This window comes from Moschus berezovskii, chromosome 8 (assembly GCF_049115385.1).
Source record: "Moschus berezovskii isolate FMDL1 chromosome 8, NW_MosBer_1.0, whole genome shotgun sequence".
Lineage (NCBI taxonomy): Eukaryota > Metazoa > Chordata > Mammalia > Artiodactyla > Moschidae > Moschus > Moschus berezovskii.
In genome coordinates, this window is record NC_142467.1 from 71,570,843 (window position 1) to 71,596,090 (window position 25,248).

The window sequence follows — 25,248 nt, forward strand, 5'->3', positions numbered from 1 at the left end:
AAAACAACCCAGAAAAGAACAAACTCAGGACTTCCTGGCAAGCTCTTTCACTAAACATTTCATAGATATATTTTCACATCAGTTCAGTTCAGTTCAGTTGCTCAGTCATGTCCAACTCTTTGTGACCCCATGAATCACAGCACACCAGGCCTCCCTGTCCATCACCAACTCCCGGAGTTCACTCAAACTCATGTCCATCGAGTCGGTGATGCCATCTAGCCATCTCATTTTCTGTTGTCCCCTTCTCCTCATGCCCCCAATCCCTCCCAGCATTAGTCTTTTCCTGTGAGTCAACTCGTCGCATGAGGTGGCCAAAGTACTGCAGTTTCAGCTTTAGCATCAGTCCTTCCAGTGAACACCCAGGACTGATCTCCTTTAGAATGGGCTGGTTGGATCTCCTTGTAATCCAAGGGACTCTCAAGAGTCTTCTCCAACACCACAGTTCAAAAGCATCAATGCTTTGGTGATCAGCTTTCTTCACAGTCCAACTCTCATATCCATACATGACCACGGGAAAAACCATAAAATTGACTAGACAGATATTTGTTGATAAAGTAATGTCTCTGCTTTTTAATATGCTATCTAGGTTGGTCATACCTTTCCTTCCAAGGAGTAAGCATCTTTTAATTTCATGGCTGCAATCAGCATCTGCAGTGATTTTAGAGCCCTAAAAAAATAAAGTCTGACACTGTTTCCCCTGAAGTGATGGGACCAGATGCCACGATCTTAGTTTTCTGAACATTGAGCTTCAAGCCAACTTTTCCACTCTCCTCTTTCACTTTCATCAAGAGGCTTTTTAGTTCCTTTTTACTTTCTGCCATAAGGGTGGTGTCATCTGCATGTCTGAGGTTATTGATATTTCTCCCAGCAATCTTGATTCCAGCTTGTGCTTCTTCCAGTCCAGCGTTCCTCATGATGTACTCTGCATATAAGTTAAATGTACTTATGGAGTACTTGATGTACTCCTTTTCCTATTTGGAACCAGTCTGTTGTTCCATGTCCAGTTCTAACTGTTGCTTCCTGACCTGCATACAGGTTTCTCAAGAGGCAGGTCAGGTGGTCTGTTATTCCCATCTCTTTCAGAATTTTCCACAGTCAATGCCTGACTTTATTTTTCAGGCTCCAAAATCACTGCAGGTGGTGACTGCAGCCATGAAATTAAAAGACACTTACTCCTTGGAAGGAAAGATATGACCAACCTAGACAGCATATTAAAAAGCAGAGACATCACTTTGTCAACAAAGGTCCATCTAGTCAAGGCTATGGTTTTTCCAGTGTTCGTGTATGGATGTGAGAGCTGGACTATAAAGAAATCTGAGTGCCGAAGAATTGATGCTTTTGAGCTGTGATGTTGGAGAAGACTCTTGAGAGTCCCTTGGACTGCAAGGAGATCCAACCAGTCCATCCTAAAGGAGATCAGTCCTGGGTGTTCATTGGAAGGACTGATGTTGAAGCTGAAACTCCAATACTTTGGCCACCTAATGCGAAGGGCTGACTCATTTGAAAAGACCCTGATGCTGGGAGGGATTGGGGGCATGAGGAGAAGGGGATGACAGAGAATGAGATGGTTGGATGGCATCACCAACTCAATGGACATGGGTTTGGGTGGACTCCAGGAGTTGGTGATGGACAGGGAGGCCTGGGATGCTGTGATTCATGGGGTTGCAAAGAGTTGAACATGACTAAATGACTGAACTGAATATGTATTCTGAAATTTTAATTACCATGAACATTTTCCTCAATTTCATTATAACATGCAAAATTAAATCCATATGTATTGAAAGTCTTGCAAACTTGACTACTAGTTATAGAAGATGGATCTTAGAATTCTGAAGCAAATAATGTTCACGTGTTTATATTTTATGGAAATATAAATTTTGAAGTTGTTAAGAAGCTACAAATTTATACTCTTACTCTTATGCATGTAGAAAGGCATACAGACATCTCACAGTTTCACTAACTTTGGATTCTGTAGATCATTTTAGTCTTTGCTTGTCAATTATCTGATCACAAGTGAGTTTTAACACCTTTTGAAATGTTTTGGATACTATGTGCTTTCTGCACTAAATTATTTTCCCTCTTTTTTCATTGTTGTTCTTATTGTTTTACATTTTCTTATTGCTTTAAAGGAGTAGTTTATAAATGAATCAATTTCCCTTCATTATTAAAGTGATAAATAATTTTTTCATTGGGATGTTTATTCTTTTGATATGATTTTTTTTGTTTCCTTTGTGGTACAAAAGCTTTAAATTTTGTGTATTAAATTCCATCAACCATATAATTATAACTTCTTATAGTCCTTATTTTATTCAACAAAATGAAACATTATTTTAACTTATTTTGTGTATGCAACCTGTTTTGTGTGCTGGAAATGGCGGAACAGAGAAATGATGTCACCCTTTCACAGATATACAAGCTTATCAAATAAGCAAGCCTATAGAAAATGTAGGTTAAGACAAGACAAGACCAATAGTCAACAGGGTGAGAGTGGAGAAGGTGACAGGAGTTCTTGAGTTGCCATTTTAGCTCTGAATAATTAAATGGGGGAGGGAGATACAAAACATGAGCGTGAAGGGAATTTCATGGAGAAAGAGTAACCAGTACAAAGACTTTAGAGGAGAAAGACTTTCAGATGGGGAATTGTCACATGTGGCTGAAAGGGACTGAGGGAAAGTGTGATAGGAATTTAGATCTGAGAGATCCTTAAGATCCAGGTGATGAGGGGTCTGGAAGACAAATGTTGGTCAGGCAAAGGTTGACTTTCATGTTTTCAGACTATCTTAGTACGTTGGAGGAAATTATTTTATGCCCTGAAGCCTGAAATATGCTTAGAAATGGTCCTCTAACCACAAAATTGTGTTTATTTTGTGTTTAATAGATTTCTACGTTGTGCTTATCTTTTCAATCCCTTCTACGGTGTCTGTGTGTGTGTGCGCGTGCACATGATAGGACAAAGAAAGACTTATATTTAATATGTTCCAAATGTTTATTCAATGGTTCTCCACATTTATTTCAATTAACTATATTTCTACTATTATCCTGAAATTATACATTTTCCAAAAACTAAATTTCTTATGTATATAAGTTTATTTGGGAAATATCAATTCTGTCCTTTTAATATTTATTTATGCATGATGTGTCCATGGTGGCTCAAACAGTAAAGAATTTGTCTGCAATGCAGGAAATATAGATTCAAACCCTGGGTCAGAAAGATCCCTTGGAGAAGGAAATGGCTACCCACTCCAGTATTTTTGCCTGGGAAATCTTATGGAGAGAGGAGCCTGGCAGGCTCCTACCTGGGTCACAAAGAGTTGGACACGACTAACACTTTCACTTTCACAGCACACTTTCAGTAACTGTGGATTAATAGAATATTTTCTTGGCTAGTAGAGCAAGGAATATATCATTATTCTATTTTTCAAATTCAGAAATTTCATAGCTGTTCCTATACTTACTTTACTATGGTAAATGTCACAATAAGTTCCATTCCTGCTACTCAAAAACAGTATCTTATCGGGACTCTGGTAGTGAGCTAGAGTTTAAATTAATGTCAGAAGAACTCACATTTTTGTAGGACCAAGTCCTCTATGTAGATAATAAGGAAAGGACATGAAGCACAGGGTTTTGATATCTGGTATGAGGTCAGGTCATACTTGCTATAGGACCTGGTTCCTTACTTAGTGACTATGTGACTTTATTCAATTAACTCTCCTCTCTGAGCCTCCTTCTCTTCATCTGTAAAACTGTGTAATAGTACCAACCACATACTGTTGTTATGGAGCAATAAGTAGTGAGAGGCTGGAAAATAACATAGTGATAAACATATAAAAACTCAGTAGTGTCTATGTTTCTCTTTTTATACACATAATTCCTTTATTTCTTCACAAAATTTTCTAATTTTCTTTTACTACTATTTACACCAGATGTACTGCTGTAACTGATACCAATATAGTGACTCAAAGGATACAAAGTTTATACAGGTGCATCTCTCCTGTAGGTGGTTGACAACCATCAGAAAGAGAAAAGAGAATGGTCCAATGTGAACAATTCTATGTGTATAGAAATTCTAGTAGAATTATAATTATTCAATAGGGAAGAAAATCCCCAAAGCTTTTTCTCCTCCAACTTCACTCCCCTGATGTAATCACACTCTGCCTCCTTCCTGAATGCTCCGGGGGATAAAATGAATGTCTTGCAATTTTATTAGTTTTATGACACACTTTATCTCTGGGGACTGCCATATATTTCTCATTCTGAAAATTCTGTGAATCATTCACACTTCTTTTGCTTACACCTTTCTTAGGAAAAAACACGTGTTTCTCTCTAATTTAAACCTATTCTAATTTTAAAACTTAAGACTGCCCTCACATATGCATTTGAAGCTAATCTAGCACACCTACCATCACTGAATTGGAGATTTCCAGCAATTTTAGACCATCAAAATACCTTGCCAACTCTCCTACTTTTTAAAGCCATATGTATTGAATTAATGGATCTTATTAATTATTGAAATAAAATACTACTTGTTATACAATATTTGCACCCTGCATAGAGAGAGAGGATACTGCTGGCTTACCATCAGTAAGTGATATTCTCAGATTTATTTGTTATTGATGATATTTAAGATAAACTGGAATCATACAGTTTCTGGTCATTCTAATTAAGTTTGAGAGCACTGCACCATGTCGATTTGCTCTTTTTGGGGTCTTTGGCTTATTAGCAGGTTGGATAAATTCAGGGGTAGAATTTGTGATGACATAATTGACTCACAAAATTTGAACTCATCCCTGTAACTCTCACCACGCTATCTTTCTTTGTCATAATGTCACAGAACTTGGGGCTGGGTCACATTTTCAAGAATGATTTTTTATTGTGATGTTTTGGTGAATCATTGAATGAACAAACCTCTTCCTTTACTGGGAATTGTTTTTTTGTTTTGTTTTTGATTTTTTTTTTTTTGTACTAAGAATCTGGTTGCTTGAGTATAACTCCAGTACTTGCATTGAACAACCCTTGGACTTTGAGTAAGCCATTGATCATTTCTATAGTGAAAGTGAAATTCACTCAGTCATTTCTAGCTCTTTGCGATCCCATGGACTATACAATCCATGGAATTCTCCAGGCTGGCATCTTAGCTGGTAAAGAATCCGCCTGCAATGCAGGAGGCCCCAGTTTGATTCCTGGGTTGGGGAGATCCCCCAGAGAAGGGAATGGCTACCCACTCCAGAATTCTGGCCTGGAGAATTCCATGGACTGTATAGTCCATGGGGTTGCAAAGAGTTGGACATGACTGAGTGACTTTCACTTCACTGAGCATTTCTAGACATGAATCAAATTAACACTAAGATCTCCATTTTCTCAAAAATTCTACCAAACTATTACTTCATGACTGTGAACTTCTGATCCCCATCTTTTGGTGACAGTCACGCATTTTCTTAATATGTGTGTTAATAAAATTTTCTTATCTCCAGTAGGGATACTTAAGCCCATGAGAGACAATGCCGTCTTCAGTTTAGCCTTTTACTTTTCTATGTACTCATCAATTCATCTGAGGTGACTCTTTATATGGGGTAATTACTTTATTGTGTCATGAATCAGTTGCACAGCACTATCCTCATTCACCTCTCCTCTCCCACATCCACATTATGAAACTACTCTTTATGCTTACTGAATTTGGAGGGGTTCAGAATCCTCTTCCTGGTGCTTTTCCAGAGGCTCAGTACTGCTCTGGTGTACTATATGTATACAGATGATTTTCTCAGCATTCTAGCTCAGTAAAGTCCAAACCAGTACAAGTTTTGTGCCTGAATTTTGGGAAAGGCATGAAGCTCCCTGAGCCCCATTTCTACAAATACATGGGGAAATTCTACATGTATTATAAAACACTGTAAGCATAACATGTGTTCAATTTATTTGCTTGGTCAACTTCCAGTTACAGAGATGGATAAGTTCCCTCCCTGAAATTTTAAAAGCGTTGATAGTTGAGTTTATAGCTGCTCAGATCTTCATACTTGAATGAACTCTAATTATAATGCATTTATTTTTCCTTTCAAAAACCAGGGGAGAAAAATTTCATATGTTTGTAAACAAAGGTTCCAAAACTTTTCAGATACCTGAAGCAAAGTGATTGTCTGTTTCCGTTTAAGAGGGCTTCTGACTTCACACATTGTCCGTGCTCAGTTCTGGTTTGTTTTATTCAACATTTATAAGAGGAAGGCATAGTCTGGGTCAGCTGTGCATGACTTTGACAGCTTTAAATGTTCCTTCTTGAGAGCACTGCTTGAGGTTGCACTTTCATGTCTCTCTGCTGCTCTTGCCGCTGCTAAGTTGCTTCAGTCGTGTCCGACTCTGTGCGACCCCATAGACGGCAGCCTACCAGGCTCCTCCATCCCTGGGCTTCTCCAAGCAAGAATACTGGAATGGGTTGCCATTTCCTCCTTCATCATGTCCCTCAATGATACCTTTATTTTACCTTCAGTTCAGTTCAGTCGCTCAGTCGCGTCCGACTCTTTGCGTTAGTTCTTTTATCATGCTCACACACCATTTTAACAAAACTGCTTCATAATTTGCTGATTTGATGACTGTCAGTTAAGGAACTTCTGTGCTTCAGACACTGAGTTAGCACTGAGAACTCAAAAATAAAGTAACGGAAAGCCCTATGTCCATGGAATTTGTACTGTAATGGAGTGAGGCAGATTAGAATATTTGTTCTATGAAGATAAGTACTATGGACAAAAAAATATAAAGCAGGAAAAGGGATAAGAGAGATGGGAGAGAGCTGTTATTTTCAATTTTAAATAACACAATGAGGGAAACTTTCAGTTAAAGATGACTTTTTAAAAACAACCTTAAGGAGGAGAGGAATATGAGCATGTGGCTACCATGGAGGAAAACCACTGCAAGCCTTTTTCTATGATAAGAAAGCAGTGAACCAATTATGATCATATTACATTTTAACATAATCTTCTGGATAGTGTGTTGAGGATACTTTGAAAGGAAGTAAGAAGGAAGCAGGAAAACAAGCTAGGATGTTACAGCAACAGTTCAGGTGATAAATGATAACAGCAAAGGTCAAGGTAGAAGCAGTAGAGGTGGTGAGAAGTGATGACAAGCTGGCTATATTTAATAATAAGACAAAAATCTGCCCATGTTTGTGAGATTTGACAGAAGGAGAAATGTCAAGATGAACTCATGTGGCTACTAAATGAGTAGGGAAGTAGCAAAGGCTCAATTTTAATACCTGTGCTGTGTTTCATCACATGGAATTCCATCCTCCACCCAATAAAAATCTTATCTCTAAAAATTTAGGTTGATCCCACATCTATTACTACAAGTAAAATTTCAATAAAAACTCAGTAACAAGAATTTTGCATGCGTCCATTTTTCCCCAGGTTATGCATATTTCCATGTCACTTGGCACATACTCCAAACTGACCTTCAAAGTTGATGGATCATTACCCATGGAACAGTTGTTTGGATGCTTTCAGAAACAAAGGATATAAATTTATGTTTAAAGTTTGCTAACTAATATAATCACTATATGCCTCATACCCTGTGACCCCCACTCACCTGAAGCCGACCTGTTTGCCCTACCTTTAGCTGAATGTATGATGGAAATAGCCAATGTAAGTTTTCCAGAAGTTTTTATACTGCTGGGCTTCTCTGAACGACCCTCTCTAGAACCCATCCTTTTTATCTTTGTCTTGGGAATTTATGTGCTGTCTGTCTTGGGAAATGGCATCATTATTGTGGTCTCCTGCATGGATGTGCATCTCCACACTCCTATGTACTTCTTTCTTGTCAACCTTTCCTTCCTGGACATTAGCTTCACCACAAGCATCATCCCACAACTCCTGATCAATCTCTGGGGACCACAGAAAACCATAAGCTATGGAGGGTGTGTGATCCAGTTCTATATCTCCCACTGGTTGGGGGCAACTGAATGTGTCCTTCTGGCAGTCATGTCCTACGATCGCTATGCTGCCATCTGCAGGCCACTCCACTACACTGTCATCATGCATCCAAAGCTTTGCTGCAGCCTGGCTTTTGCCTCATGGCTTGGGGGTCTGACCACCAGCATGGTAGGTTCCACACTCACCATGCTCCTGCCTCTCTGTGGGAACAATCGCATTGACCACTTTTTCTGTGAGATGCCCCTCATTATGCAACTGGCTTGTGTGGATACCAGCTTCAATGAAGTAGAGATGTATGTGGCCAGCTTTATCTTTGTTGTCTTGCCTCTGGGTCTCATTCTGGTCTCATACAGCCAGATTGCCTGGGCTGTGTTGAAGATGAGGTCAGCAGAAGGGTGGAGAAAGGCATTCAATACCTGCTCATCCCACGTGGCAGTGGTGGCTCTGTTTTACGGGAGCATCATTTTCATGTATCTCCAGCCTGCCAAGAGAAATTCTCATGAGGAAGGTAAGCTTGTAGCCCTCTTCTACACTGTGGTCACCCCAATGCTGAACCCCCTGATTTACACTCTAAGGAACAAGACTGTGAAGAAGGCACTTAGGCACATTGTATTGGAGAACTGTGGTTCTGGAGGTACACGAGGTGATATTTAGAAACTCATCACATGTGAGGAGGAAGCTGGTTCAAAGGGATCAAAATTATTTTTTTTAAATGACAGAAAAAGAAATAAATGATTTGGATGCGCAAAATATTGGGGATGTCATCTCTGTACAAAATTTCTTGAGCTCAAATTAGGTGACAAATTGAGTTGGATGTACTCATACTGTTTTCAGGCCAAGATAAAGATAAAGTATTTTCTGTTTTCATTTTTTGTTCATAATTATATTGTTTGGTTGTCTATATAGTTTTATATGTATGATATTTATGCTGGTTATGATATTGTAAATTGTTTATGTAGCTGCATATGTTAATTGCTATATATTACTTTGTTAATATTTTACAGAATGTCTGCCATTAAGGGTGCCTAATTTGTGAGAAGTCCTTTGCCTTTTCCCCCCAATATTTGTAGTGATTCAGTGATGTAGATATTATTGACCTCATAGCAGTTAGATAACTACAAAGTGACTCAATGGACATGAGTTTGAACAAATTCTGGCAGACAGTAAAGGACAGGGAAGGCTGGCATGCTACAGGAAAGCCTAGCATGCTGCAGTCCATGGGGATGCAAAAAGTAGGACACAACTGAGCGACTGAACAACAACAAATCAAGATTTTAGACTGATATATAAGCCTAGCATATTTATCCATAGTAATCTTTGCCATTTTTCTTATAATCCCCTGTGATGTAATAAGAAATAGATACCTGAGTCTTGGCACTGAGCTTCTAGGACCCTTGGAATTTTCTGAGTGATATCAGTGAGAAGAATGACTTTTGTTATTCATAACAAGTCTATTTCAACCATACCTGAGTTTATGACAATGAAATAACTCAACTTAGAGTCCTTAGATAGCTTCAGGATGGGGTCTGGGTGTCAGAGGAACCAACCATATGATTAGAAGGTTGGAACTTTCAGCCCTACATCCAACCTCTGGGGAGGGGGAGTAGCTAGAAATTAAGGCACCAATGGTCAGTTTTTACTTAATCAATCATGCCTATGCAATGGACCTATATAAAAACCTTAAACACTGGGATTTGGAAAGCTCCAGGATGGTGAATAAATCTATGTGGTAAAAAGGTAGTGAACCCCAAACTTTGCAGAGACAGAAACTCCTTCGCTCAGGACTCATCCCATGTACCTCTTCATTTATATTCTATATAATAAACCATTACACTTAATATTTCCCTGGGTTCTGTAAGTCATTCTAGGAAATCACTTAACCTGACCAAAGGATGGGTCCTGGCAATCTATGATTATAGTCAGCTGGTGGTTTGTGGCAATCTAGAACTTGCAACTGACTTTTGAACTGGGGCCTGGTGGGGAGGGAGGGATCTTGTGCAGAACTTTGCTCTTAAATCAGTGGGGTCTGATGTTAAATTCAGGTGTACTTAGTGTCAGAATTAAATTGAATTATCAGATATACAGTTGGTCTTTGAGAGTTGGAATATTGGTTATTGATGTAGAATAATCTCACACATTTGGTGCCAGAAATGTTGTGAGCAAAAAGAAATTCATACTGCTTCAGGAGGAGGAATACAAAGATACAAATATCTCAAGAGCAGAACTTTTAGCTGGATTTCCAGCCAATTAGAGATTTCATCAATAACATACTATACAGATTTATCTCTAATTACAGAAATATCAACTTTGTTATTCAACTCTATGCCTTCAGTTTACAAGAAATATAGTTATTTTTTCATTCAGTAGAATATGTTTACTTTTCTCACATGTCCAATCATGCATTTATTCATTCCTAAAATGAGATCCATTCCTGGAGGTTAGGAAAAATAGCACACAATGCTGCTCTAAAAAGATGAATCAAGTTCACAATCAGTACTTGTTGATTTAAAACTCAAAACAGTGTTGGAAAGTTAATAATATTAACATTTTTGTGATGAAACATGCTGATCAGACAGAAAAATAACTTTTGATATTACTTTTACTGCTTTTTACCTTTTTATTTCATATTGGAATATAGTTATTAATAATGCTGTGTTAGTTCTAGGTATGCAGCAAAGTGATTCAGTTATACATGTATTAATTCTTTTTCAAATACTTTTCTCACTTAGATTGTCACATAATATTGAGCAGAGTTCCCTGTGCTGTACAGTACGTCCTTGTTGGCTATTTATTTTAAATACAGCAGTGTATTTATTTTAAATACATATTACTCCCAAACTCCCTAACTATCCTTCCCCCTACCCTTCTATCCTGGTAATCATAAATTCATTCTCTAAGTCTGAATCTGTTTCTTCTTTGTAATTAAGTCCTTTTGTATTGTTTTCTATAGATTGTGCATATTAACAAATCATATGGTATTTGCCTGATTTATTTCACTCAGTATGACTATATGTCCATTCATGTTGCTGTATATGACATTATTTCATTCTTTTTAATGGCTGAATAATATTCCTTTTTATATATGCACCACATTCTCTTTATCCATTCCTCTGTTGATGGACATTTAGGTTACTTCTATTTCTTGGCTATTGTAAACAATGCTACAATGAACCTTGGAGTGAATATATCCTTTCAGACAACATTTTTCTCCAGATATATGACCAGGAGAGGAATTGCAGAATCATATGGTAGCTCTATTTTTAGTTTTTTAAGATATTTCTATACTGTTCACCTCAGTGGCTGTACAGTTTACATATCCACCAACAGTGTGGGAGGGTTTTGTTTTCTCGACATCCTCTCCAGCATTTGTTGTTTGGGGATTTTTTAATGGTAGCCATTCTGATTAGCATGAGGTGATATCTCATTGTAATTTTGAATTGTATTTCTCTGATTATTAGCAATATTGAACATCTTTTCATGTGTCTCTTAGCCATCTGTATATCTTCTTTGGAGAAATGTCTCTTTAGGCTTTCTGTCCATTTTTTGATTGAGTCATTTGTTTTGGTGATACTAAGCCACTTAAGCTGTTTGTAAATTTTAGGGACTAATCCATTATCAATCACATCATTTTCAAATATTTTCTCCCATTCTGTGAGTTATCTGTAAATTTTCTTTAGGGTTTCCTTTACTGTACAAAATGTGTTTGAGTTTAAGTGGGTCTCACTTATTTATTTTTGCTTTTATTTCCATTACTCCAATAATGGAAACAGATTTTTAAAAATGCATTACTGTGATTTATGTAACTGTGTTCTGCCTATGTTCTCCTGTAAGAGTTTTATAATATCTGGTCTCACATTTAGGCCTTTAATCTATTTTGAGCTTATTTTGTACATGGTGTTAAAGAATATTCTAATTTCATTTTTTTACAGGTAACTATTCAGTTTTCCCACCACCATTTACTGAAGAGACTATCTTTCCAACATTGTGTAGTCCTGCCTCCTTTGTCATTGATTAATTGACCATAGGCACATGGGCTTATTTCTGGGTTTTCTACACTATTCCACTGATCTATATTGCTATTTTTATGCCAGTACAATACTGTTTTTTGTTAATTTTATTATTTATTTATTTTAATACAAAGCTTTGGCATTAGCAAAAAAATAAAATGTACTAAAAATAAATGTTTGTGTGGTATGATTGGTAAATGATACACAAACATAGGTTCTTTTTTCCTTCAAGGCAATCAGTCAGAAAGCAGTTTTTCCTTCTTCAAAACTATTCTACCTCCTTAGTATTCAACTAGCTGTGGCTCTGATGATCATGTAGAAGTGTGACAGCACTGAGGAAGCCATGCTGCTGCTACTGCTAAGTCACTTCAGTCGTGTCCGACTCTGTGTGACCCCACAGACAGCAGCCCACCAGGCGCCCCAGTCCCTGGGATTCTCCAGGCAAGAACACTGGAGTGGGTTGCCATTTCCTTCTCCAATGTGTGGAAGCCATAACTGTCAATAATAAATCGTTCGTTTGTTGCCATGTTGATCTCTCTTATTCTAGGAGTGTGCTCCCCATCCTGAGGAAGAAGTGAGAGCCCCAAGTTGTGGCTCCAGGCCAAACGAGTTGTCACTGGCGAGCTCACCTAGGGCTGATTTTCTGTTGACTACTTGGGCTCTGGTGAGTCTTTCCATATCAAATGCTACTTAATCAGTACACGGCAAATTTGGCACAATTCCCAGGGCTTTCAAGATACTCAGTTTGCGGTACAGGTACAATATTCACTAAGTCAGGGATCCACACAGGATCTGTAGAATACATGCTTGCAGGGGAGAATCCGGACAATATCATTCTGTTTATAGCTTTCTATGCAGATTGCACAATGATCAAAATCTGGATCTGTTTCCTTACCAACCTTTTTCACTGTTCTGGTTGTCTATTTGCTGGTGGCTTTCTTGGCTGTATCTCTAAAAGGACACTGGTTCCTGCCCCTGGGCATTGGTGTACCTGATCTTCTGAATGAACTAGAATATAAGCCATGCTGAAGAAATAATCATCAAAACAATAAATGATATTGACACAACAACTAGAAAGCCATGGCTGAAGTTCTTCTGTGGCATTTGAGTTCCAAGAGCTATTGTCATTTGTACAGCAATGTTTTTCTCCAGATAACTCAAAATAGCATTACCTCTCAATTCTGTAATCATGACAACAATAATATCTCCATTTCCTGGATGAGTCATGGTGACTGGCTTTTCTTTGGATATATTATTGTAGATGACTACAGCATTGTGGAAAGCAGGCAGGCAGTGACATTTTCTCTTTAAAGGTGCAATTTCCCCTCTGCAGCAAGGCAATCCACGGTTTGATGTTAGGAAGGACAAAGAACCGTATTTGAGGATCACAGCCCAAATGATCAGCAATTCCATGGATGGGCATCGGCGCCAGAAACTGACGGCCTCGGCCTTGGGCAAGCTCTTAGCGCCCGCGATGGATGCGGGGTGTAAGAAAAGGTGCCGCGGCTGGGCTCCCGCACCGTCACGTTGATGAGGGCAGTGTAGCACTCCTGGCTCGCGTTGTCCAACCACGCTGGTCACAGGCTGCTGGTCAGCAGAGGGAAGGCAGAGAACCAGGCAGCCCGCCAGCGCAGCACTGCTCACAGTCCCTCCGGGCCGCCAAGGTCTCTCGCCTCGGGGGCTCCCAGGCCGCTGGGAGAGGTGGGACGGCGCCGCAGACCCCACAGCACAGACTCATGCCTGAGGCCCGTGCCAAGTTCGACACTCCTGGGCACCAGCGCCACGGAACCGCTGCTAGGCCAACCTCCAGGACGCGCCCAGGGGGCCCTTCTACGATGACAGAGGGTCAGGCGGCGTCTGGTCGTCTCCTCTGGGTCACTCCAGGGCCTGGTTGGCGGGCCCACTCCATCCCCTGTGGCTGCTCCCGCTGAGTGGGGGCTCCTCAGGAGAATGCCTGCAATACTGTTTTGATAACTAGCTTTGCAGTACAGTTTGAAGTCAGGGAGCCTGATCCGTCCAGCTCCATTTTTCTTTCTGGAAATTGCTTTGTCTATTTGTTGTCATTTGTGACTCCATATAAATTTTAAGATGTTGTTGTTGTTGTTGTTCTAGTTCCAAGAAAAAAAACAGCATTGGTAACTTGATATCGATTGCATTTAATCTGTAGATTGCTTAAGGTAGTATAGTCATTTTGACAATATCCATCTTCCAATCCAAGAGCAAGGTACAGCTTTCCATCTCTATTGTCTTTGATTTCTTTCATCAGGGTATTAGTTTTCAGAGTCCAAATCTTTTGTCTCCAGAGGTAGGTTAATTCCTAGGTATTTTACTCTTTTTGATGCCATGGTAATGTTAGGAGCCCTAACATCTGAGTAGCCATGATAGGCCTGAGACCTTGCTTAGGCCTAAGTTTCGATTTCCTGGAGTCAGGGTGGAGGCTAAGTTCACAGAAACTCCTCCCTAAGAAAAAATAAGAAATGCCTCCCTAGAAAAGTCCTGCAGGCGCCAAAAATCAGGCCAATCAGAGGAAAAAGGGAAATCCCCCAGAGAAACCCCGCCTGCATAAACTGGCCAATGAGCTTCTGTGCACGCATGAACTGGCCAATGAGCTTCTGCCAGCTTGATCTTTTGAACAAAAATAGGTGCTTATGTAATCTAAGGCTATAAAAACCGCTGTGCTCTGGGCTCAGGGCTCTTGTCTGCACTCCACTGCGCTGGAGGAGGCGTGAGCCCTAGCTCGAGCTAGAAATAAACCCCATTCTTGCTTTTGCATTGCTGCGAGTGTCTTATTCTACCAGTATGGGGGGACCGGACTCAGGGCATAACAGGTAAATGGGGTTGTTTCTTGAATTTCTCTTTCTGATCTTTTGTTGTTAGTGTATAGGTATGCAGCAGGTTTCTGTGTGTTAATTTTGTAACCTGCAACTTTACCAAATTCATTGATGTGCTCTAGCAGTTTTCTGGAAACATCTTTAAGGTTTTTAATGTATACTATCATTTCATTTGCAAACAGTGACAGTTTTACTTCTTTTCAAATTTGGATTCCTTTTACTTGTTTTTCCTCTGTGATTGCTGTAGCTAGGACTTCCACAGATTGTTGAATAAAAGTGAAGAGGGTGGACATCCTTGTCTTGTTCCTGATCTTAGAGGAAATGTTTTCAGCTTTTTACTGTTGAGTATAATGTTATCTGTAGGTTTGTCACGTATGGCCTTTATTATGTTGAGGTAGGTTCCCTCTATGCCCACTTTCTAGAAAGCTTTTATTGTAACTAGATGCTGAACTTTGTCAAAGCTTTTCCTACATTTATTGAGATGATGATTTTTATTTTTCAGTGTGTTGATGTGGTGTATCACACTGACTTATTTGCAGATACTGAAAATTCCTTGCCTCCCTGGGATAAATTCCACTTGATCATAGTGTATGAACCTTTTAACATATTGTTGGATTCAGATTGCTAGTATTGTGTTGAGGGATTTTGTATCTATCAGTGATATTTATCTTTATTTCGTATTTTGTGGTATCTTTGTCTGGTCACCTTGCTTATTTAACTTATATGCAGAGTACATCATGAGGAACGCTGGGCTGGAAGAAGCACAAGCTGGAATCAAGATTGCCGGGAGAAATATCAATAACCTCAGATATGCAGATGACACTACCCTTATGGCAGAAAGTGAAGAGGAACTCAAAAGCCTCTTGATGAAAGTGAAAGAGGAGAGTGAAAAGGTTGGCTTGAAGCTCAACATTCAGAAAACAAAGATCATGGCATCTGGTCCCATCACTTCATGGGAAATAGATGGGGAAACAGTGGAAACAGTGTCAGACTTTATTTTTGGGGGCTCCAAAATCACTGCAGATGCTGACTGCAGCCATGAAATTAAAAGATGCTTACTCCTTGGAAGGAAAGTTATGACCAACCTTGATAATATATTAAAAAGGAGAGACATTACTTTGCCAACCAAGGTCCATCTAGTCAAGGCTATGGTTTTTCCCGTGGTCATGTATGGATGTGAGAGCTGGACAGTGAAGAAAGCTGATCGCTGAAGAATCGATGCTTTTGAACTGTAGTGTTGGAGAAGACTCTTGAGAGTCCCTTGGACTGCAAGGAGATCCAATCAGTCCATTCTAAAGGAGATCAATCCTGGGTGTTCATTGGAAGGACTGATGCTAAAGCTGAAACTGCAATACTTTGGCCACCTCATGCGACGAGTTGACTCACTGGAAAAGACTCTGATGCTGGGAAAGGTTGGGGGCTGGAGGAGAAGGGGACGACAGAGAATGAGATGGCTGGATGGCATCACCGACTCTGTGGACATGAGTTTGAGTGAACTCCGGGAGTTGGTGATGGATAGGGAGGCCTGGCGTGCTGTGATTCATGGGGTCGCGGAGAGTCAGACACGACTGAGCGACTGAACTGAACTGAACTGAACTGTCTGGTTTTAGAGTCAGGATGATGTTTGCCTCATAGAATGGGTTTAGGAGATTTCCTTCCTCTGCAACTTTTTGGAACAGTTTCAGAAAGATAGGTATTAACTCTTAATCTGAATGTTTGATAGAATTCATCTGTGAAGCCATCTGGTACTGTAGTTTTGTTTGTTGGAAGTTTTTTAATCACAGTTTCAAATTCATTAGTTGTGATTGATCTGTTCATATTTTCTATTTCTTCCTGGTTCAGTCTTGGGAGATTGTACCTTTCTAAGAATATTTCCATTTATTCCAGGTTATCCATTTTATTTGCATGCAGTTCCTCTTAGTTGTCTGTTAATGTCCTTTGTATTTCTGTGATGTCAATTGTAACTCCTCTTTATTTCTAATTTTATTGATTTGAGCCCTGTCCCTTTTTTCTTGATGAGTCTGGCTAAAAGTTTATCAAATTTGTTTATTTTTTCAAAGAACCAGCTTTTAGTCATTCTTCAACTCTATTTCACTTTTTGTGCTCTGAACGGTATGGTTTCTTACCTTCTACTGACATTAGGGTTTGTTTTTATCTTCCTCTCCATTCAGTTTAGGTGTAAGGTTAGGCTATTTATTTGAGATTTGTCTTGTTTCATGAGGTAAGACTGTATTGCTATAATCTTCCCACTTAGAACTGCTTTTGCTGCATCCCAACCATGCTGATCCCAGGTTTTGGATCATTGTTCTTTCATTTTCATCTGTCTCTAGGTATTTTTTTATTTCTTCTTTGATTTCTTCAGTGATCCATTGGTTGTTCAGTAGTATATTGTTCAGCCTCTATGTGCTTGTGTTTTTAACAGTTTTTTTCTTATAGTTTATTTCTAATCTCCTAGCAATGTGGTTGGAAGAAATGCTTTATATGAATTTAGTTCAGTTCAGTAACTCAGTCATGTCCGACGCTGCGACCCCATGGACTGCAGCATGCCAGGCTTCCCTATCCATCACCAACTTCTGGAGCTTGCTCAAACTCATGTCCATCAAGTTGGTGATGCCATCCAACCATCTCATCCTCTGTCGTCCCCTTCTTCTCCCGCCTTCAATCTTTCCCAGCATCAGGGTCTTTTCCAGTGAGTCAGTTCTTCACATCAGGTGGCCAAAGTATTGGAGTTTCAGCTTCAACATCAGTCCTTCCAATGAATATTCAGGACTGATCTCCCTTAGAATGGACTGGTTGTATCTCCTTGCAGTCCAAGGGACTCTCAAGAGTCTTCTCCAACACCACGGTTCAAAAGCATCAATTCTTCTGTGCTCATTTTTCTTTCTTTTTTTTTTTAATATGGTCCAATTCTCACATCCATACATAACTACTGGAAAAACCATAGCTTTGACTAGATGGACCTTTGGTGGCAAAGTAATGTCTCTGCTTTTTAATATGCTGTCTAGGTTTGTCATAGCTTTCCTTCCAAGGAGCAAGTGTCTTTTAATTTCATGGTTGCAGTCACCATCTGCAGTGATTTTGGAGCCCAAGAAAATAAAATAAGTGGTAGAGTAGGGGAAAAAATGTCACCCAGAATATTTTTCTATTCCTACAGAAGTAAACATTATTGACTCTATGATCTAAGGAGTCTAATGTAATCAACACACCAATAGTTGGTTCCCTAGTCCCCTGGGAATGTGCCAGTTAAGAGATCAGCCTTAATAAGAGAAATGTTATAAATTTGAATCAATTCACAGCCTCTGTCCCTGCTTCTATGTTTAATTTTACTTGGGCCTGGGAGCAAGGCTTGCAAAAGAGACTGATTAATATCTACTGGAAGAGTTCTTATCTACTGACTATCAATATCCATCTCTGCAGTGGATGTACTTTAGTGCAGATTTATGTAGGACATAGTTATCACGTTCTGTGCCTCTTTCAAATTCATCTACAGCCTCTTTCCAGATTTCTGTCATTAACCTCCCAGCCTTTTTCTTGTCAAATCCCTGAGCAAAACATCAGCCTGTTAGACAATGACCAGAAATCAGTGCATATCCAAACTCAGTTGCACGTTTCCTTCCATGAAAATTAAGAGCCAGATGAACTTCTTGTAGCCTTCCCACTATCTATATGTGGGAATATAAAATGTCTCTATACCACTATCTTATAGGATGCTCAGAGGGGACTGTAACATAATAATGACAATTTTTTTTCTTCTGCTTGTGTGTAATTTAGATTAATCTGTAAATAGGCCCTTGCTTTTTTCCTCCACTGATAATTGGTTAAAAATTACAAAAATGTTGAGGGCTTAGGTAGGGAAGTAAGAGAGGTAAGAATTAGGTCAGTAATGACCTAGGGAGTCAGAGAAGTAACATGAATTGGGAAAGGAGTTAATGGAGTCACTGACAATTTTCACCTTGTTTAGTACCCACAAAATAAAAAGAACAAATGGCAGAAAATCATAATTTTAAAATCATTAGATGAAAGCTTTCAAGATCTGTAGAACAATGTCAGTCTGAAAACTGAAAAATATTCCTGACTCCTTGAAAAGATGAATAAAAAATATCTCCTGGTGTTTGAAAGTACTATTATTTTCTTTGCCTGTTCATGGTTTAATTCAAAATTAGTGCTCAAGATTTTAGAGCTTCCAAACATAGAAGCAAGGAACAGGACAGGAGTACCCACTGGGATACCCATTTTCCCAAGCATGCACCATCCTCTTGATCTCAAGACTGGATTCCAATTCAAGACAGTGGTGCAGGTATTCTTCAGTTTATTCAGAAATAGTTGCCCAAACACATCACCCCAGAACCACAGAGGACAACATTGAGCTCTGCTCATCTCTTAGCCTCTCTCTGGCACAAAGAAGAATTATAAGAATTACTAGCACTTTCTTTCAGTTGTTTTAAATGGCCAGGCTGATAGGTCATTTGCTAACTCAACTGCTACCTACCTGTGCTACTAAATTCAAGTCCATACTGCTCACTGTACAGTTTGGGGCTGATGATCCAAAACTTATTGGATATAGCAAAAGGAGCTGTAAGAGTGAAGTCTATAGCAATATAATCTTACCTCAAGAAACAGGAGAAATTTTAAATCAACAATCTAACCTTATACCTAAACCAATTAGAAAAAAAAAAAAAAGATAGGAAAAAAGCCCATAAAATTAGTAGAAGGAAAGAAATCATAAATATTCAGTTCAGTTCAGTTCAGTCGCTCAGTCATGTCTGACTCTTTGCGACCCCATGAATCACAGCACGCCACGCCTCCCTGTCCATCACCAACTCCCAGATTTCACTCAAACTCATGTCCATCGAGTTGTTGATGCCATCCAGCCATCTCATTCTCTGTCGTCCCCTTCTCCTCCTGCCCCCAATCCCTCCCAGCATCAGAGTCTTTTCCAGTGAGTCAGCTCGTCGCATGAGGTGGCCGAAGTATTGGAGTTTCAGCTTTAGCATCAGTTTTTCCAATGAACACCCAGGACTGATCTCCTTTAGAATGGACTGGTTGGATCTCCTTGCAGTCCAAGGGATTCTCAAGAGACTTCTCCAACATCACAGTTCAAAAGCATCAATTCTTCAGTGATCAGCTTTCTTCACAGTCCAACTCTCACATCCATACATGACCACGGAAAAAACCATAGCCTTGACTAGACGGACCTTTGTTGGCAAAGTAATGTCTCTGCTTTTTAATATACTATCAAGGTTGGTCATAACTTTCCTTCCAAGGAGTAAGCATCCTTTAATTTCATGGCTGCAATCAGCATCTGCAGTGATTTTGGAGCCCCAAAAAATAAAGTCTGACACTGTTTCCACTGTTTTTCCATCTATTTCCCATGAAGTGATGGGACAGCCTCACATTTAATCTATTTTGAGGTTATTTATATGTATTGTGTTAGGAGGTGTTCTAATTTCATTCTTTTATACATATCGGTTTAGTTTTCCCAGTGCCACTTATTGAAGAGGTTGTTTTTTCTCCAATGTATATTTTTGCCTAATTTGTCAAAGATAAGATGCCCATAGGTGCATAGGGATTTCTACGCTATTCAAAAAAATCTATGTTTCTGAAACAAACGCATCCCTATGCACCTATGGGCATCTTATCTTTGACAAATTAGGCAAAAATATACATTGGAGAAAAAACAACCTCTTCAATAAGTGGCACTGGGAAAACTAAACTGATATGTATAAAAGAATGAAATTAAAACACCTCCTAACACAATACATATAAATAACCTCAAAATAGATTAAATGTGAGGCTAGAATCTATAAATCTCTTAGAAGAAAACAGACAGAACACTCTTTGACGTATGACAGCAAGATGCTATTTGATCTGCATCCTAGAGTAATGGAAATAAAAACAAAAATAAACAAATGAGACCTAATTAAACTTAAAAGTTTTTGCACAGCAAAGCAAACCATAAACAAGTTGAAAATGCAGTTCTCAGAATGGCAGTAAATATTTGCAAATGAAGCAACTGAAAAGAATTAATCTCCAAAATATACAAGTAGCTCATGCAGCTCAAAATCAAAAAAACAAGCAACCCATTCAAAAACTGAGCCAAAGACCTAAAGAGACATTTCTCCAAAGAAGACATACAAATGACTGACAAACACATGAAAAGATTTCAACATTGTTCATTATTAGAGAAATGCAATTCAAAGCTAAAATGAGTTATCAACTCACACCAATCAGAAAGGTAATCATCAAAAAATCTACAAACAGTAACTGCTGGAGAGGATGTAGACAAAAGGAAATCCTCTTGCGCTCTTGGTGGAAAGGTAAATGGACACAAACACTATGGAGAATAGTATGGAGAGTCCTTAAAAAATTAAAAATAGAATTACCATATGACAGTAACCCAATTACTGGGCATATACCCTGAGAAAACCATAATTCAAAAAGACACATGCTTATTTAAAGCAATTATCCTGCATTTAAAAAATAAATTAATAAAAAAAAAAAGACACACGCACCCCAATGTTCATTGCAGCACTGTCGACAATAGTGAGGACATGGTAGCAATCTAGATGTCTATCGATAGAGGAATTGATAAAGAAGTTGTGGTACAAATATATAATGCAATATTACTCAGACATAAATGTAGGAGACAGGAAGAATGAAGAAAAACAGGCCCCTGCAAGGGCTGCAGAAGGAATTTATAATTAATGATAAACTGGATGCTTTAAGGCATGAGACTCTTGGAACAAGTGCAGAGGGAACAGTTCATAATCTTGAAAACAAGATATGATCCTGGGGTTGGAAAACAGGCCCCAGACTGTTTCCCAACTGGCATCTCAGAGTCACATGTTTTACACATCTGTAGGAAAATCTATAAATAAGAATATTAGTCTTAGTTACTGATTTGTTATTGATTACTGTTTCTTGGTTACTCTATGGTTAGTGATCACTTTGGTTTTTGGCCCTGTAGGCCACATGAGTTATGGCTTAACCCCCTGTACATTCCTTCCTTCATGGCTGAGAGTATAATAAAGCTGGCATGGATTCAGTTTCAGCACCTTCAACTTGGAGCGGTGTTGGTCCCCTGATCCTCATTTTTCACTGAACTCTTGTGTCTTGTTTCTCATTCTCCCACCACATCTCACTTTAGGAAACCCTGCTTGTCAAGCCAGACTCAACACATAAAAAGGAACAAAATTTGATCATTTGTAGATGAACCTAGAATTTGTAATACAGAGTGTGAAGTAAGTCAGGAAGAGAAAAGCAAACATCATATATTCATATATGTTCAGTTCAGTCCAGTCGCTCAGTCATGTCTGACTCTTTGTGACCCCATGAATCACAGCACACCAGGCCTCCCTGTCCATCACCAACTCCCGGAGTTCACTCAAACTCATGTCCATCAAGTCGGTGATGCCATCCAGCCATCTCACTCTCTGTCGTCCCCTTCTCCTCCCACCCCCAATCTTTCCCAGCATCAGAGTCTTTTCCAGTGAGTCAACTCTTTGCATGAGGTGGCCAAAGTATTGGAGCTTCAGCTTTAGCATCAGTCCCTCCAATGAACACCCAGGATTGATCTCCTTTAGAATGAGGTGGTTGGATCTCCTTGCAGTCCAAGGGACTCTCAAGAGTCTTCTCCAACACCACAGTTCAAAAGCATCTGTATATGGAATTTAAAAAATGGTACTAATGAACCTATTTCAGGACATGAATAGAGATGCAGGCATAGAGAATGGGCTTCTGGACACAATGGGGTAAGGAGAGGGTGGAACGAATTGAGAGGGTAGCATTGACATAAATGCACTACCATTTGTAAAATGGATAGCTAGAGACAAACTGTTGTATAGCACAAGGAGCTCATTTTCGGGGGGGTGGGGAGGGAGGCTCAGAATGGACGGAAGATATGTGTAAATATAGCTGATTCAAGTTGTTGTAAAACAATTATACTTCTATTTAAAATGATAAATCTTTTAAAAATTTAAAGGTTTTGGGGCAAGGAATAAGACTTTATTCAAAAAACCAACAAAATGTGATTTTGGACTAGTGCCCTAAAGAGCCAGCTCAACTCAGAATAGAATCCAGGCTTTTTCTATGCTATGAGAAATACAGAAGAGAGGGACCCAAGATTAAAGGGTACAGGCATTTTGCCACCTGACCTTCAAGGGAAGCATAATGTTTCTTTGTTATTCACAAACCTGAATTTGTTTGTGAATAACAAATCTTTATTGTTCACAAACCTGAATTAAAAGACTCCTGTAATTGAAAGGGAATAGAATCTAAAAAATATATATATATACATAAAATGGGCTCACTTTGCTGTATAGCAGAATCTAACACAGCATTGTAAATCAATTATACTTCAATAGCAAAATAATTTTTAAAAAGACTCCTATGAAACTTCAAGTTATTGGCAGTTATTTTACTTGACCTTCTTATCTCTTCCTATTTGCAAGATTTCTAGATTAAAAGAGCATTTATCTACAAGAAGTAATGCTGTGTTATGCTTAGTTGCTCAGTTGTGTCCATCTCTTTGTGATCCCAGACTATGGCCTGCCAGGCTCCTCTGTCCATGGGGATTCTCCAAGGAAGAATACTGGAGTGGGTTGCCATACCCTCCTCCAAGGGATCTTCCCAACCCAGGGATCCAACCCAGGTCTCCCACACTGCAGGCAGATTCTTTATTGTCTGAGCCACCAGGGAAACCCAAGAACACTGGCGTGAGTAGCCTATTCCTTCTCCAGGGGAATCTTCCCAACCTAGGAATCAAACCAGGGTTTCCCATATTGCTGGTGGATTCTTTAACAGCTGAGCTACCAGGGAAGTCCAAATGTATGCACATAGAGAAGTAATCGTCAACAAAGAGACCAAGAATATGCAATGTTGACAAGGCAGTGTTTTAAGTAAACAGTTTGGGGGAAACTGAATATCTACATGCAAAAGAATAAAATTGAACCCCTAGCTAACACCATACACATAAATAAACTAAGAACAGATTAAAGACTTACATGTTATAATCTGAAACTCCTAGAAGAAACATGAAGGAAAGCCTTCATGGCTTTGGTCTTGGAGATGGGAAGCCCCAAGACGTAATAGTCATTATTAAACTGGAACTGGGGTGTGGAAACTTTCTTAAGGAAACTAAATGAGTTATCTGAGTACAAGCAACATTTTTCTAATGTTTAACTCAACATGAAGGGCTGAAGTAAAAGAATACGTAGGTTAAAGACTGAGAAAGGCAGTTTCCACACAGTGTTAATTCTTTCTCTGTTACATATACTTAACAGTGAAGACATCCTCCCAGAACCCAGAGATACAGTTGAAGTGTGATTTTTTGCCTCAGAATGAAGTCAAGACTGAAAGGACACCAGTGATTGTACACAATTTCTGGCCCCATGTCCAGTAGAAGTGTTGCAAACCCACAAACAGAGCCATCTGGAGGCAGTGCAGCCAGAGGAATAGTGAGGGAAAGTCTTCCTAAATAGAGTGAATTTCTGTCCTATTTGAGAGTAAGTCCTTAAGTCACAGTGAAAAGAAAAAAGATGCTTACATGACCTGTTCTAAACTAACCACTTATCTTTTTGTATCATGTACCTTTTCTGCTCAACATATCAGAATCTTCTAGTCTCCACTATTACCCTTGTCACCTTTGCACCCTTTTGTAGCAAACAGTTGCACACAGGTTTTGATGACCTCTCACCCAAGCAAACAGACCCTGAGTCAACCCAAGCTCCCTTTGTGAACTCCCCAGTTTTCCCTCAGGGTCTCCTCACATGCTTAACCCAAGCATGCACAGTTTAGAAATGAAGCCACACCTCCCACAGGGATGGAAGCCGGTGGAGATGCTTCCCTTCCATCCATCAGGAAACTCATCTGAGATGCATTTCTGCGTGGGTGTTTTTTTCACATCAACCAGTTCTCTGACATAGGTCGAATATCCTTACGATTTAATTGACACTATCTACCTGGAGACAGTATCATATTTCACAGGTTAAAGAATGGATCCCACAAGACCCTACTTCAGACACCAATTATAAGTCCAGCTTGTCTAATTATCCCAGCTATAAATAGGAGGTTACCGTGACTTCCTTCTCAGGTTTGATTAATTTGTTAGAATGGCTTACAGAATTCAGGAGAACACTTTAATCACTGAATTATTGATCCATCCCAGAGGATAATGAAGGTTATAAATAAATATTCAGATAAAGAGATATACAAGGTGGAGCCAGATGAGTCTCAAACATAGGAACTTCATCCTAATGGAGTTTGGGGTGTTCCACTCTCATAACACGTGGATTAATTCTTGTTCACCAACCTGGAAACTCCCAAAAGCCTATACTTCTGAGTTTTTAATGGAGGCTTCACAACAAAGGCATTGTTGATTAAATCTATGAACTTTAGTGATTGATTCAACCTCCATCCGCACTCTACTCCCCTGAGCTCAGGGGGTTGGGTGGGGGTGGAAGAGGCAGAACTAAATATTTCCACTCTATAATCACTTAG

General features: G+C 39.3%; 1 protein-coding gene and 1 pseudogene across 1 annotated transcript; one reads left to right on the forward strand and one right to left on the reverse strand.

Annotated features, from left to right (window-relative positions):
• The first annotated feature begins 7,607 nt into the window (after positions 1-7,607).
• Positions 7,608-8,567, forward strand: OR2C3 (olfactory receptor family 2 subfamily C member 3). The gene has a single exon (XM_055430314.1). It carries the CDS (start codon positions 7,608-7,610, stop codon positions 8,565-8,567), a length of 960 nt encoding a protein of 319 aa, XP_055286289.1.
• Positions 8,568-12,208: 3,641 nt separating this feature from the next.
• LOC129558892 (E3 ubiquitin-protein ligase RNF130 pseudogene) lies at positions 12,209-19,264 on the reverse strand (annotated as a pseudogene).
• Positions 19,265-25,248: the final 5,984 nt, after the last annotated feature.